General features: G+C 50.2%; 1 protein-coding gene across 3 annotated transcripts in view; it reads right to left on the reverse strand.

Annotated features, from left to right (window-relative positions):
* The window catches only part of KIAA0586 (KIAA0586 ortholog), a 355,375-nt gene that overhangs the window by 269,430 nt on the left and 71,437 nt on the right, over positions 1–14,508 (reverse strand). For all 3 annotated transcript variants that reach the window (XM_075329931.1, XM_075329932.1, XM_075329930.1), the window contains exon 8: positions 1,118–1,285. In XM_075329931.1, the coding sequence (XP_075186046.1) occupies positions 1,118–1,285 (168 nt within the window). The remainder of the gene's footprint in view (positions 1–1,117; positions 1,286–14,508) is intronic.

The following is a 14,508-nucleotide window of genomic DNA, read 5'->3' on the forward strand; positions in this document are numbered from 1 at the left end:
AAGTAAGACAGTGTCTTACATTCTTTTTACCCCCAAAAGTGCCACTATGTCTTACTTTCGGGGTATGTCTTATATTGGAAAAAATCCCACAGCAATCGCAGCAAGTCTCCATGCAATGTACCGTATGGGGACTTGCCGCGATTGCGCCCTAGGTGTACCGCAAGTTAAGGAAACTTAACCACCAGCGGCTGCACATGAGGGCACTGAGGCTGCGTGATTTTGTATGTTGTCTATGGTCCTGATGGACCACGGACAACATTACTGCAACATTTCAACATTTCTCGGTAGCCGAGCGTTCAGCTGAGCGCCCGACCGCCGGCATGTGTCAGCTCTCAGCTGAGCGCTCAGCCGTCGGCATGTCAGGGCGTTCAGCTGAGCGCCAGACCGCCGGCATGTGTCAGCTCTCAGCTGAGCGCTCAGCCGCCGGCATGTCAGGGCGTTCAGCTGAGCGCCAGACCGCCGGCATGTGTCAGCTCTCAGCTGAGCGCTAAGCCGCCGGCATGTCAGGGCGCTCAGCTGAGCGCCCGACCGCCGGCATGTGTCAGCTCTCAGCTGAGCGCTAAGCCGCCGGCATGTTAGGGCGCTCAGCTGAGCGCTTTGCCGCCGGCATGTTAGGGCGCTCAGCTGAGAGCTGTCACATGCCGGCGGCAAGTCAGGGCGCTCAGCTGAGCGTTCGGCCGCTGGGATGTCAGGGCTCTCAGCTGAGCGCTCGGCCGCCGGCATGTCAGGGCTCTCAGCTGAGCGCTCGGCCGCCGGCATGTCAGGGCGCTCAGCTGAGAGCTCGGCCGCCGGCATGTCAGGGCGCTCAGCTGAGCGCTCGGCCGCCGGCATGTCAGGGCTCTCAGCTGAGCGCTCGGCCGCTGTAACTGTACTGTAAAGAAGAAAAAAAAAAATAAATAAATTTTTACTACGTCTTACTTTCGGGGTACGTCTTACATTAGCCGACCCCCCCAAAACCCCCACTACGTCTTACTATCGGGGGTGTCTTACTATCGGGGAAACACGGTAGTCTAACCTCCCTGCCAAAAACCAGACTACATGTATTCAACAGGTGATAGTGAAAACCATTAGCACTTGAGGGTCCCTTAGAAATCTCATGTTGGGTTTGTTCTCTCACCAGAGGTTGATGGTTGGAGTTCCTCCAAGTTTTCTTTTCCTAGTGGAGACTTTGATGGCACTTGCACGTCCATAGATATTGGTACAGGGGCAAATCTGCGAGGTGCTGGAGTTTCCAATGGAGAGTTTCCAGCATTATTCTTACTTTCTGCCAAGGCTGGAGCAGACTCTAACAGAGAAAAGATTTGTAACACTTTAACTAGGTAAACCCAAAAGGTACAATTGTCTATATTATACAGCTATGGTAAAATTAAGAGACCACTGCACAGTTATATAACAATCAGCTTCTCTACGTGTCTGCAGCCATTCCAATCCAGTGTCAGTTGAATTCCAGCCACAGACCACCTCATTCTACTTAATGTGCTTCTGATTAGGTGATCACCTGAACCAGATCTTATTTAACTACGGAAAGTATAACAAACACTGCTGTGGTCTTCACAATCCTCCTGCAATAGGACAATCTGGATGGCAAAATAAGTGCTAGTAATATCCCAAAAGTAATAGGAATGAAAAAATAACTTTTAACCATTCCTAAAGAGTTAAAAAGAAATGTCTTGAGTGAGGAAAAGAAGGGCTCAATTCTGGCTTTACCAGCAGAAGGATACAGGGAGCGTCATGTTGCCTCCCTCCTTAAAATTTCTAAGATGGCCGTCCATTACAATAAGGTCAAGCAGCAGACATTGGGGACAACAAAGCTACAGATCGGCAGGGGGTGAAAGCGACTCTCCACTGACCGGGATGACTGTCATCTTATTCGAATGTCACTCAGCAACCACAGGATGACATCAAGTGACCTACAAAAGGAATGGCTAATGGCAGCTGGGGTGAAGAGCACGGCAAGAACAGTTCGTAACAGGCTCCTAGAGGCAGGGCTCAAGTCATGTAAAGCTAGAAAAAGACTTTCATCAATGAGAAGCAAAGGAGAGTCAGGCTAAAGTATGCTAAAGACCATAAGGATTGGACCATAGAGGACTGGAGTAAGGTAATCTTCTCTGATAAGTCTAAATTTCAGCTTTGCCCAACACATGGTCGTCTAATGGAGACCTGGAGAGGTGTACAAGCCACAGTGTCTTGCACTCACTGGGAAATTTGGTGGAGGATCGGTGATGATCTGGGGATGCTTCAGCAAGGCTGGAATTGGGCAGATTAAACTTTGCTAAGGATGTCTGAATCAAGCCGCATACAAGGTTATCCTGGAAAAACAGTTGCTTCCTTCTGCTGATGCAATGTTCCCCAACTCTGGGGACTGTTTTTACCCAGCAGGACAATGCGCCATGCCACATGGCTAGGTCAATCAATGTGTGGATGAAGGACCACCACATCAAAACCCTGTCATGGCCAGCCCTATCTCCAGACCTGAACCCCATTGAAAACCTCTGAAATATAATCAAGAGGAAGATGGATAGTCACAAGCCATCAAACAAAGAACTGCTTACATTTTTGCACCAGGAGTGGCATAAGGTCACCCAAAAGCAGTGTGAAAGACTGATGGAAAGCAGCCAAGACACATGAAAGCTGTGATTAAAAATCATGGTTATTCCACAAAATATTGATTTCTAAACTCTTCCTGAGCTAAAATTTTATTAGTATTCTTGTTTCTAAATGATTCTGAACTTGTTTTATTTGCATTATTTGAGGTGTGAAAGCAATGCTTTTTTTTTTTTTATATTTTGACCATTTCTCATTTTCATAAAATAAATACAGAATGTATTGCTTGGAAATTGGGAGACGTCAGTAGCTTATAGAATAAAAGAACAATCTACATTTCACTCAAAAATATAGAGAGGAAAATCATAAAAACTGACAATTTTGCAGTGGTCTCTTAATTTTTGCCAGAGTACGTACATACATACATATACGTATTATACTGTATATATATTGTATATGTTCTGAATATTATTATTTTTTTAAATTGTGTTTAAATGTTCTTAAATATTCATTTTCAATTCAATAATTTCAGATTCCTTCTCACATCTTAACTCTATTTTCCTTTCTTATTTATTTTTTTTTTTAAATCAGATCTTTTTTTATTAAACACTGGTACAAGGGTACAAAACAGATATGTGCTCATTGCATAACATAAATGTACATTATCATAGTAGGCTGAATGTCATCTCTATTTTCCTTTCTAAATATTATTATTGTCATCATTACTTCATTGGCTCTATTCGACATGAATGCTACAATACCATCATATTCTCCATTCTTTTAGATTATATTCATTTTTATCATCCATTAACCTGTATTTTTTTATTTTTAGATATGCCCTGGAATGCAAATATCATCATCACATTTGGGTTTATATATCTATCTCCACAATATATATTGTTGTACGTTTGAGTAGTGACATGGTGTTGGTATGTACGGCTGCTTTTTTTCTGTAATTTTTCTATTAAATTGATGGCCCTTTTTCACTGAATTGCAGTTACATGATGTACGCGACATCCACAGCTACCAGCAATCTGATAGGGGGACATTAGTTATATATAACAAGTGCCCAATGAGGACGATGGCCCCTGAAGAAGGCGGCACTGAAACACACAGAGGATAACGTCAAGGACCTTAGGAGCCAAAGAAATATTGCAAAGAAGTATAAAGTATGGTATACGCTTTTCAGCAATGGGTCCCGATAGTAGCATTCATCCAGAATTGGCCACTGTTGGACATATACCTTATGAGTGTATATTCCCAACAATAGCCAAAAATGCAGTATGCCCTTAGCCTTACGGTGCATTTACACTACAAGATTACAAGCTCCTGTTTTCCTATACGTTTTGCCATAAAAAAAGAAACGCTAATGAATCAGTTGGAGTGCAAAAGGCTGCATGACAGGACATAGCGTGATCCACTGCACCACATAGTGTTCTGGTCTTTTTAAGCTTTTCAATTTATGTGTCAAAAATGGGCTCTATTCTCCTAAATCTTTAACTCTTATTTTATTGTTTACTTGCTGCCTAGGGAACATGCCACCACTGAAGTCTAGCAGAGGTGGCCGAACATGCGCAGTGCTTACAAGCGCTTTCTTACCAAGCTTGTAAACACTGTACTGAGGCTGCTGGGATCGCTGGCATTCACAGTTACCTCCTGATCTCGGTCAAGATATGTCCCAATGCACTTACAATCTTGTAGAGGCCAAGCTGTTTCATCTAGCAGCACTGAAAGCACAAGGTTCAGGTCTGCAGCGTGACTATGCTGCTGGCCTAAACTGTACAGGACGATGCAAGGGGAAAAACCTCTTAATGAAATGCATATCATAGTATCATAGTCATAGTATCATAGTTTTTAAGGTTGAAGGGAGACTCTAAGTCCATCTAGTTCAACCCGTAGCCTAACATGTTGATCCAGAGAAAGGCAAAAAAAACCCTAATGTGGCAAACAAGTTCCAATGGGGAAAAAATTTCCTTCCTGACTCCACATCCGGCAATCAGACTAGTTCCCTGGATCAATACCCTGTCATAAAATCTAATATACATAACTGGTAATATTAAATTTTTCAAGAAAGGCGTCCAGGCTCTGCTTAAATGTTAGTAGTGAATCACTCATTACAACATCATGCGGCAGAGAGTTCCACAGTGTGAGGTAAATCCGGAGATATGACGATAAATCATGATATTCAAGTTATGTCAGGAAGCCCTCTCCTGGTGTCACCCCCCCCTTTCCTTCACACAACTTGTTTAGCAACCCATCCCATGGCCATCTCCTGTGATATGGAAATTAGGTGATGTGGGAACAAAGGACACAGGATGACTCCCTGCCGTCACCCTGTAACAAGAGTTGTATCTCATTATAAGGCTCTGGAACTAGCCAGACAGAACGACTCCAGTAAAAAATGGTTCATATCTCGCAAGCCATATTTCCGATAAATACGGCAACCATAAAAATGGTGTTTTCGCATGCGGACGATGCTGGCACACCTTTTTTATGGGAGCGGGAGCTTGGGAAATACCCCAGGCGTGATATCAGCCAATGTGGAACTAGTAGACAAGTCATGAAACCTCTCATTCTGTAGCTAAATTCATAACTGTCACAATGAGAGCATTGGCGTCCGCCTACGACGCTCCCAGGCCAAGTTATGGCCATATTCCATGTTGTGGATTTTGTCCATAACTCCAGCCAGGGGTGGAGCAGTGCTCCCTCTGAGGTCACGAAGGTAGGAGGGGACCTGGATTTGTCCAGGTTGATAACCCTACTTCGGCCATTTTCCAGTGTTCTTTCGCTGGGGGTCACGTGTAGGAAACATCTGTGGGAGTTCCTGGAAACCTGGTCTACAGCGCCCCCCTGTGGCCAGACGCACAAGGTAACTGATTGAATTGCATACCTGTTTGTAAACCATGCTTTGTCTGTAACTGTACTCTGACATAACTGTATATTCTGTAGATTCCCTATTGTATATATTGTAGTTCTAGTGTGCTTTAGGCTGATTAAATTATATAATTAATCTTGGGCTGTTCTGTTATCTCGATCTTGAATCCCACGTCTGTGTGTTCGGCTAATAGTTACCGTGAAGCGGTTGGTGGCAGCGAGTTGTGCCAAGGATTATTGTGGGGAGGCCAGTGAGATTCGGGGGGGTTTTATATATTCCGCCCGCGGAGGTCGGGGGAATATATACCCTACTCTCACCGGGGACCCTTCAATAATCGGCATAAGTAGTATAGCGGCCTCCTTGCTTATTGTCGGGCAATTCCATAATTGGCCTGACTATAAGAGGGGCGCTAGAGAGCGCGTCACGTGCTCTGTCTGTCGGTCGGGAGGTATAAAGGAGGGGTGACCCCCACTTGTTACCCCCCGATTGTGACGTACTGGTAGCCAGCGCGGGGGATTTCTGAGTGACCCCCCCGGTGGTTTGTGACATATTGGTGGCAAGCGGTGGGATCGAGATAATAGTGTGTGTGAGTGTGAGACCCATACTCCCAGACACTAAAGACCGTCCTTCTATGTTTGGATGTCTGGCAGCGTGCTGCCACGCCACTGCTCAGGCATTATCTTCTTCTGTGGGCTTGGCCCTTGCTGCTTAGGCAGCACCTGGTTTGCAGGCCGTGTCCCTGCCTTGCTGCTCCGGCAGTAGCTCCTTCTACAGGCGGTGTTCCTGTCCCAGATGTATATATGAGAGCTCACAAGCTGCCTCTTGTTATAGTATTTTCTGTACATTGTCCTGAGGAAGGGGACGGATATGTCCCTGAAACGCGTAGACCTGTGAAAATAAAGAACAAGGGATTTACTTTTAACAACTTTTGGCTTCTGTGGTGTGGCGCGGTATATCAACCTGCTTTCTCACACTTTTTGAATTTTCTGCAATGGACAGTGAATCACCAGGCTCCGCAGCGGGCCGCAGATCACCACGTGCCATTCCACCGAGCCTGGGAGGCTCGGATAGCCTTCTTCAAATGGCCATGGCCCTTCTCCAGGCTGGAGACCAGAAGGGCTACAAGGAACTCCTGGCAGAGCGCAGGGCAGAGCGGCAGGCAGCGCGTGATGCTGAGACTGCGGAGCGGCAAGCAGCGCGTGAAGAGCGCCAGGCAGAGCGTGAGGCTGCGGAGCGACAGGCAGACCGTGACTACCAGCTGCATCTAGCCAAGCTCCAGCCCTCATCAGCCACACGTGACCTTCAAGACACCAAACTTCCAAAGGTCCGTGTTGAGGACTTCCCAGTGCTGGAGAAGGATGGAGACTTGGACTCTTTCTTGACTGCTTTTGAACGGACTTGCTTGCAGCACCATCTGGACAAGGACCAGTGGGCCAAATACCTGACCCCCCGTTTAAGGGGTAAGGCCCTGGAAATCCTTGGGGACTTGCCTGCTGAGGCAGATCAGGGCTACGACACCATCAAGCGGGCCCTGATCCAACAGTACAACCTCACTCCGGAGTCCTACCGCAAGAAGTTCCGGACCCTGCAGAAGGGACCAAAGGACTCCTGGGCTGACCACCGGCGGGCACTTGCCCGAGCTGCCGACCACTGGACCCAAGGCCTGCAGCTTTCCACCGGACCAGAGATCCTGGACTTGGTCATCACGGAGCAACTCTTGTGGAACTGCCCTGAGGATCTCCGCCAGTTCATCCGAGACCAGAAGCCAAAGGGGTCCACGGCTACAGCTGCCCTGGCCGATGACTACACCAACAATCGGGCTCCTGAAGCCAGGAGAGCAGCCACCAGCAGCACCTGGAGAGGGGGTAAGATGAACTCTGCGACTGCCCCACCTGCCCCTAGACTGCAGGGGGTGTCCCCCTCAACTCCCCTCTCCAGGCCCGTGGCAGAACCAAGACGGTGCCACCAGTGCAACCTACCTGGACACTTCAAGGCCATGTGCCCTCAGCGTCCCAAGGCCCCGGCTCAGTCCCCGTCCCAAGGGCCGCCCAAGGTGTATTGTGTGGGTGGGGGTGGTGGTAGGTCCCTGGACAGCTTCCAACCTGTCACCGTCGGCCGGTCTGTGACCATAGGACTGCGAGACAGCGCCTCGGAGGTGACTCTGGTGCGGCCTGAGATGGTGTCCCCCCAAGACTTGATCCCTGGAAAAACCCTCGCTGTCTCCGGGATTGGAGGCATTGACCCGGCGCTGCCTGTTGCTGACATTTATGTGGACTGGGGCGCAGGGCGAGGGGTGAGGGAGGTGGGGGTAACTGATCGGATCCCCGCAAACGTGCTACTTGGGACAGATTTGGGGCAGATAACCTCCCAGTTTGGGCCCCCCCCAAGGGCTGAACCTTCAGCCCGTACTGACATGACTCCTAACAATGTTAATGTGTTATCTATGAATGATGTAAGGGAGGAGGGAGTGAACTCTGATATTTCTGCTTGCACAGACACCATAGACACACACACAGCTGCAGCTGTGACAGGGGAGGGGGTCAGAGAAAGGTGTGACAATGCCTCTACAAGTAATCAGCCTGTGAGCTGGGATCTGTTGCCCTCTGCAGGGATAAGCAGAGAGCAGGGTGCTGCAGGGGGAGGACCAGTGTGTGGGGTGGGGGCTACCACAGCAAATGTGGGGTCCCCAGAGATTTCACAGCGGGGTTCTGTTGCTGCAGGAGGGGAACAGGCAGGTGAGATTGGGGCCGGTCCAGGAGCGGAAGTGCTCCCAGGTAAGATCTCGGTGCATGGTTCCCCCACAACCGGGGTGTCAGGAAGCCAGGTAGGTCTGCCTGAACCGGCGACTTGGTCAGGAACGGAGGAGGAGCAGGCACGACCCACGGTCGCAGCGGCTGTGGCCGCTGTCACCCGCAGTGGGAGTGCTGGAAGCCAAGGGGCCTCCCGGAGGTCCGATAGCTCTTCCCCTTCTGACCAAGTGGCAGCCGAGTCAGGTGGAGGCCAGGACACAGGTCCCGGGGTACTGACCGAAGATGTGACAGTCTCGTCGATTCTGGCCACATCTAGTCAGGGGTTTCAGGCAGCGTTAGAAGCTGACGACAGCCTGAAAGCTCTTAAGGAGCAGGCGGCACAGCCTCCCTCGGACTCGGACCCGGAGCGAGTGGTCTGGGACCAAGGACGGCTGTACCGGGCCACGGTCCAGCAGGGTTCACCGGAGGCGTGGCCCAGGGACCGACAGTTGGTGGTACCCTATCCGTTCCGGACGGAGTTGTTGCGGATCGCACATGAGATTCCGATGGCCGGACACCTAGGGATCGCTAAGACCAAGGCCAGGTTAAACCAGCATTTCTACTGGCCAAAAATGGGGGCCGATGTGGCTGCCTACTGCCGTTCGTGTGAAACCTGTCAGAGAGTGGGGAAGGCGGGGCCACACCCCAAAGCCCCACTAGTATCTCTGCCAATCATCGATGAGCCTTTCAGGAGGGTGGCTGTGGATCTGGTCGGCCCGCTGGCCATCCCCAGCAGCTCCGGGAAACGCTTCATACTGACGGTAGTGGACTATGCCACCCGGTACCCAGAAGCAGTGGCCTTGTCGTCCATTCGGGCTGACAAGGTGGCCACCGCATTGCTGGAGATTTTCTCCCGAGTGGGTTTTCCCCAGGAAATGCTCACTGACCGGGGGACCCAATTCATGTCCCAGCTGATGGAGGCCCTCTGTAAGCAAGTCCAGGTGCGACATCTGGTGGCCAGCCCGTACCATCCACAGACTAATGGCCTGTGCGAGCGGTTTAATGGCACCTTAAAGCAGATGCTTAAGATGTTGGTCGACTCCCATGGGCGTGACTGGGAGCGGTATCTCCCACACCTGTTATTTGCTTACCGGGAGGTTCCACAGGCCTCAACAGGATTCTCACCGTTTGAGCTCCTGTACGGGCGACGTGTGCGGGGCCCCCTGGCTCTGGTGAAAGAGGCTTGGGAAGGGGATTTGGCCACCCCTGGAGTGTCGGTTATCGAGTATGTCATGCGCTTCCGGGACAAAATGCAGGCCTTGACGCAACTGGTACACGACAATATGGCTCAAGCCCAGGCCGATCAGAAGCGTTGGTACGACCAGAACGCTTGTGAGAGGACCTACCAAGTGGGTCAAAAGGTGTGGGTACTGGTCCCCGTACCACAGGACAAGCTTCAGGCAGCCTGGGAAGGCCCATACCTCGTGTACCAGCAGCTCAACCCTGTGACGTACCTGGTCACCCTGGACCCTGCCCGTGGAAGGCGGAAGCCCTTCCATGTGAACATGATGAAGGCACATCATGAGCGGGAGGCATGTGCGCTCCCCGTGTGCAACCTGCCCGAGGAGGGAGAAGCGGAAACCCTCTTGGATATGCTAGCCCAGGTTAGGGCAGGCGGATCCATTGAGGATGTGGAGGTTGGCCACCAGCTCTTGGAGGACCAACGGTCCCAGCTGTGGGCCACCCTACACCCCTTCCGGGGGTTGTTTACCAACCAGCCCGGAAGGACTGACTTGGCTGTCCATCACGTGGACACTGGGGATCATCCCCCGATCCGGCGTTCAGCATATCGGGTCTCCCTGGAGGTGCAGCAACACATGCGCCAGGAGATTGACGAGATGCTGAAGCTGGGGGTGATCCAGGCATCCAACAGCGCTTGGGCCTCGCCTGTAGTCCTCGTCCCTAAGAAGGACCGAACCACTCGGTTCTGCGTGGACTACAGGGGGCTCAATGCTGTCACGGTCGCCGATGCGTACCCAATGCCACGCATCGATGACCTGCTCGATCAGTTGGCCGGGGCTCAGTACCTGACCATCATGGACCTGAGCCGGGGATATTGGCAGATCCCCCTGACTCGCAAGGCCAGGGAACGCTCTGCCTTTATTACCCCCTTTGGACTGTACGAGTCCACGGTGATGCTATTCGGGATGAGGAATGCCCCTGCCACTTTCCAGCGGATGGTCAACACCCTGCTCAAGGGACTTGAAGGGTACGCGGCCGCGTACCTGGATGACATTGCCGTCTTCAGTCCCACCTGGGAAGATCACCTAGAGCATCTAGCACAGGTGCTCAGGCGGGTCCACCGGGCAGGTTTGACCATCAAGCCGGGCAAGTGTCAGCTGGCCATGAGCGAGGTCCAGTACCTCGGTCACCGGGTAGGCGGGGGAACACTGAAGCCCGAGCCTGAGAAAGTGGAGGCCATCGCATCCTGGCCCACCCCCAGGACCAAGAAGCAGGTGATGTCCTTCTTGGGGACCGCTGGGTACTATAGGAGGTTTGTTCCATGCTATAGTAGCCTGGCAAAGCCCCTGACGGACCTCACCAAGAAGAAGCTGCCCTCTGCAGTCGATTGGACAATGGACTGCGAGACAGCCTTCCGGGCCCTAAAGGACGCCCTGTCCAGCCCGCCCGTGCTACAGGCAGCCGACTTCACGCGGCCGTTTGTAGTACAGACCGACGCCAGTGACTTCGGCCTCGGTGCGGTGCTCAGCCAGGTGGACTCTGCGAGCCAAGAGCACCCAGTCTTGTACCTGAGCAGGAAGCTGTTACCGAGGGAAGTGGCCTATTCCACAATGGAGAAGGAGTGCCTGGCCATAGTGTGGGCCCTGCAGCGTCTGCAACCCTATCTATACGGGCGAGACTTCATCGTGGAGACGGACCACAACCCCCTCAGCTGGTTGCACACCGTCTCTGGGACGAATGGGCGACTGTTGCGATGGAGCCTTGCGCTCCAGCAATACAACTTCACCATTCGCCACAAAAGGGGCCGTGACCACGGTAACGCAGACGGGCTGTCCCGACAAGGAGAGGTCGCGGACGGGCGCACGGGGGAACACCGGAGTGTGCTGCCCCCTAGCGCCCTCAAAAGGGGGGAGGTGTGAGGTAAATCCGGAGATATGACGATAAATCATGATATTCAAGTTATGTCAGGAAGCCCTCTCCTGGTGTCACCCCCCCTTTCCTTCACACAACTTGTTTAGCAACCCATCCCATGGCCATCTCCTGTGATATGGAAATTAGGTGATGTGGGAACAAAGGACACAGGATGACTCCCTGCCGTCACCCTGTAACAAGAGTTGTATCTCATTATAAGGCTCTGGAACTAGCCAGACAGAACGACTCCAGTAAAAAATGGTTCATATCTCGCAAGCCATATTTCCGATAAATACGGCAACCATAAAAATGGTGTTTTCGCATGCGGACGATGCTGGCACACCTTTTTTATGGGAGCGGGAGCTTGGGAAATACCCCAGGCGTGATATCAGCCAATGTGGAACTAGTAGACAAGTCATGAAACCTCTCATTCTGTAGCTAAATTCATAACTGTCACAATGAGAGCATTGGCGTCCGCCTACGACGCTCCCAGGCCAAGTTATGGCCATATTCCATGTTGTGGATTTTGTCCATAACTCCAGCCAGGGGTGGAGCAGTGCTCCCTCTGAGGTCACGAAGGTAGGAGGGGACCTGGATTTGTCCAGGTTGATAACCCTACTTCGGCCATTTTCCAGTGTTCTTTCGCTGGGGGTCACGTGTAGGAAACATCTGTGGGAGTTCCTGGAAACCTGGTCTACAGCGCCCCCCTGTGGCCAGACGCACAAGGTAACTGATTGAATTGCATACCTGTTTGTAAACCATGCTTTGTCTGTAACTGTACTCTGACATAACTGTATATTCTGTAGATTCCCTATTGTATATATTGCAGTTCTAGTGTGCTTTAGGCTGATTAAATTATATAATTAATCTTGGGCTGTTCTGTTATCTCGATCTTGAATCCCACGTCTGTGTGTTCGGCTAATAGTTACCGTGAAGCGGTTGGTGGCAGCGAGTTGTGCCAAGGATTATTGTGGGGAGGCCAGTGAGATTCGGGGGGGTTTTATATATTCCGCCCGCGGAGGTCGGGGGAATATATACCCTACTCTCACCGGGGACCCTTCAATAATCGGCATAAGTAGTATAGCGGCCTCCTTGCTTATTGTCGGGCAATTCCATAATTGGCCTGACTATAAGAGGGGCGCTAGAGAGCGCGTCACGTGCTCTGTCTGTCGGTCGGGAGGTATAAAGGAGGGGTGACCCCCACTTGTTACCCCCCGATTGTGACGTACTGGTAGCCAGCGCGGGGGATTTCTGAGTGACCCCCCCGGTGGTTTGTGACACACAGTCTCACTGCTCGTACAGTAAAGAATCCTCGTCTGTGATTATGATTAAACCTTCTTTCCTCAAGACGTAGCGGATGCCCCCGTGTTCCAGTCGCAGGCCTAGGTGTAAAGAGATCTTTGGAAAGGTCTCTGTACTGTCCCCTCATATATTTATACATTGTGATTAGATCCCCCCTAAGCCTTCGTTTTTCCAAACTAAATAACCCCAAGTTTAATAACCTGTCTTGGTATTGCAGCCCACCCATTCCTCTAATAATCTTGGTCGCTCTTCTCTGCTCCCTCTCCATATACAGTGGAACATTGGATTATGAGCATAATTGGTTCCGGAAGTGTGCTCTTAAACCAAGTTACTCTTATTTCAAAGCACATTTTCCCATAGGAAATAATTGAAACGCAGACAATTCGTTCCACAACTGAAAAATATTTACTGTAATTATACAAACTTATTACAAAAATACAATATAAATGTCCTGTATTCATATGAAATTATTACAGTACACTAATACAAAATACTGCAGTACAATAAAAGCATATAAAACAAATTAAACTGCACTTTAGCTTACAATGGAATTGTTGGTGTGTGAGAGGTACAATACAAGCAATGTGCTGCACTGGATATCAATAAGTACAGTACTGTATCCACAAATGGAAATTGATAGATATGCTCTATAGTATATACTGTACTGTACAATGGTATATTATATACAGTAAATATGTACAGAAAGATACCTCCAGAGCGGGTCATAGCGTGGTGAAAGGACAGAACCGGTCGTGTGCACGGTGAGTATTTGCTCTTATTGCAAAGCATTGCTCTTAAACCAAGTTACAAATTTGTAAAAAGTTTCACTTATCTTGCAAAACGCTCTCAAACCAAGTTACTCTTAATCCAAGGTTCCACTGTATCTTGATAAAAAAAAAAAAAAAAAAAACTTTCGGAAAAAGAATCCCAGCATGCACAGTCATGAGAAAGTGGGAGGAGGACCACAAAGATTATAAAGCTATGTTCACACATTGCATCTTAAGGCTGCTTTCACACCTCCGATTTCTGCAATGTGGCACAATCCGGCACTTTGCAGGAAAATCGCAACCGTTTTTTTTTTTGCTACCGGTTGCGTTTTTCCTGCATAGACTTTAATTAGTGCCGCATTGTGCCGCATGGCCTTGCGTTCCATCCGGTTTTTGCCGCATGCGGCAGATTTAGCCGTTGCGGCGGCTGGATGGAACGTTGCCTGGCACGTTTTTTCGTGCGGCAAAAAAAACCGCATCGCGCCGCATCCGACCGATGCAGCGCATTTTTCAATGCATGCCTATGGCGGCCGGATGCGGCAAAAACCGCATCCGGCCGCCGCATGCGGTTTTTGCCACTGCGCATGCTCAGTAGCATGCCGCAAGCGGCAAAAACCGGACGGGCCGCATGGGAAAAACTTATGCAAAGGATGCGGTGTTTTCACCGCATCCGTTGCATAGCTTGCACAGCCGGATTGAGCCGCAGAGCTCAAGCCGGATGTGTGAAAGCAGCCTGAGATGCTGCATTTTTGGCCTCAAAAACACACACAAAAAAAAAAGAGAATTTTGTTTACTTACCGTAAATTCTTTTTCTTATAGTTCCGTCTTGGGAGACCCAGACCTTGGGTGTATAGCTTCTGCCTCCGGAGGACACACAAAGTACTACACCTAAAAGGTGTAGCTCCTCCCTCTGAGCCTAAACACCCCCTGGTGAACCAGTCACAACCAGTTTAGTGCAAAAGCTGAAGGTGAATAGCCACCCACAAGTAGAACAGAGTAAGAACCGGAACAACCGGAGACTCTGTTCACGACAACAGCATGTGAAAACACACGGAACAAGGAAATTGCCAACAGGCAACAGGGAGGGTGCTGGGTCTCCCAAGACGGAACTATAAGAAAAAGAATTTACGGTAAGTAA

This window comes from Anomaloglossus baeobatrachus, chromosome 12 (genome assembly GCF_048569485.1).
Source record: "Anomaloglossus baeobatrachus isolate aAnoBae1 chromosome 12, aAnoBae1.hap1, whole genome shotgun sequence".
NCBI lineage: Eukaryota > Metazoa > Chordata > Amphibia > Anura > Aromobatidae > Anomaloglossus > Anomaloglossus baeobatrachus.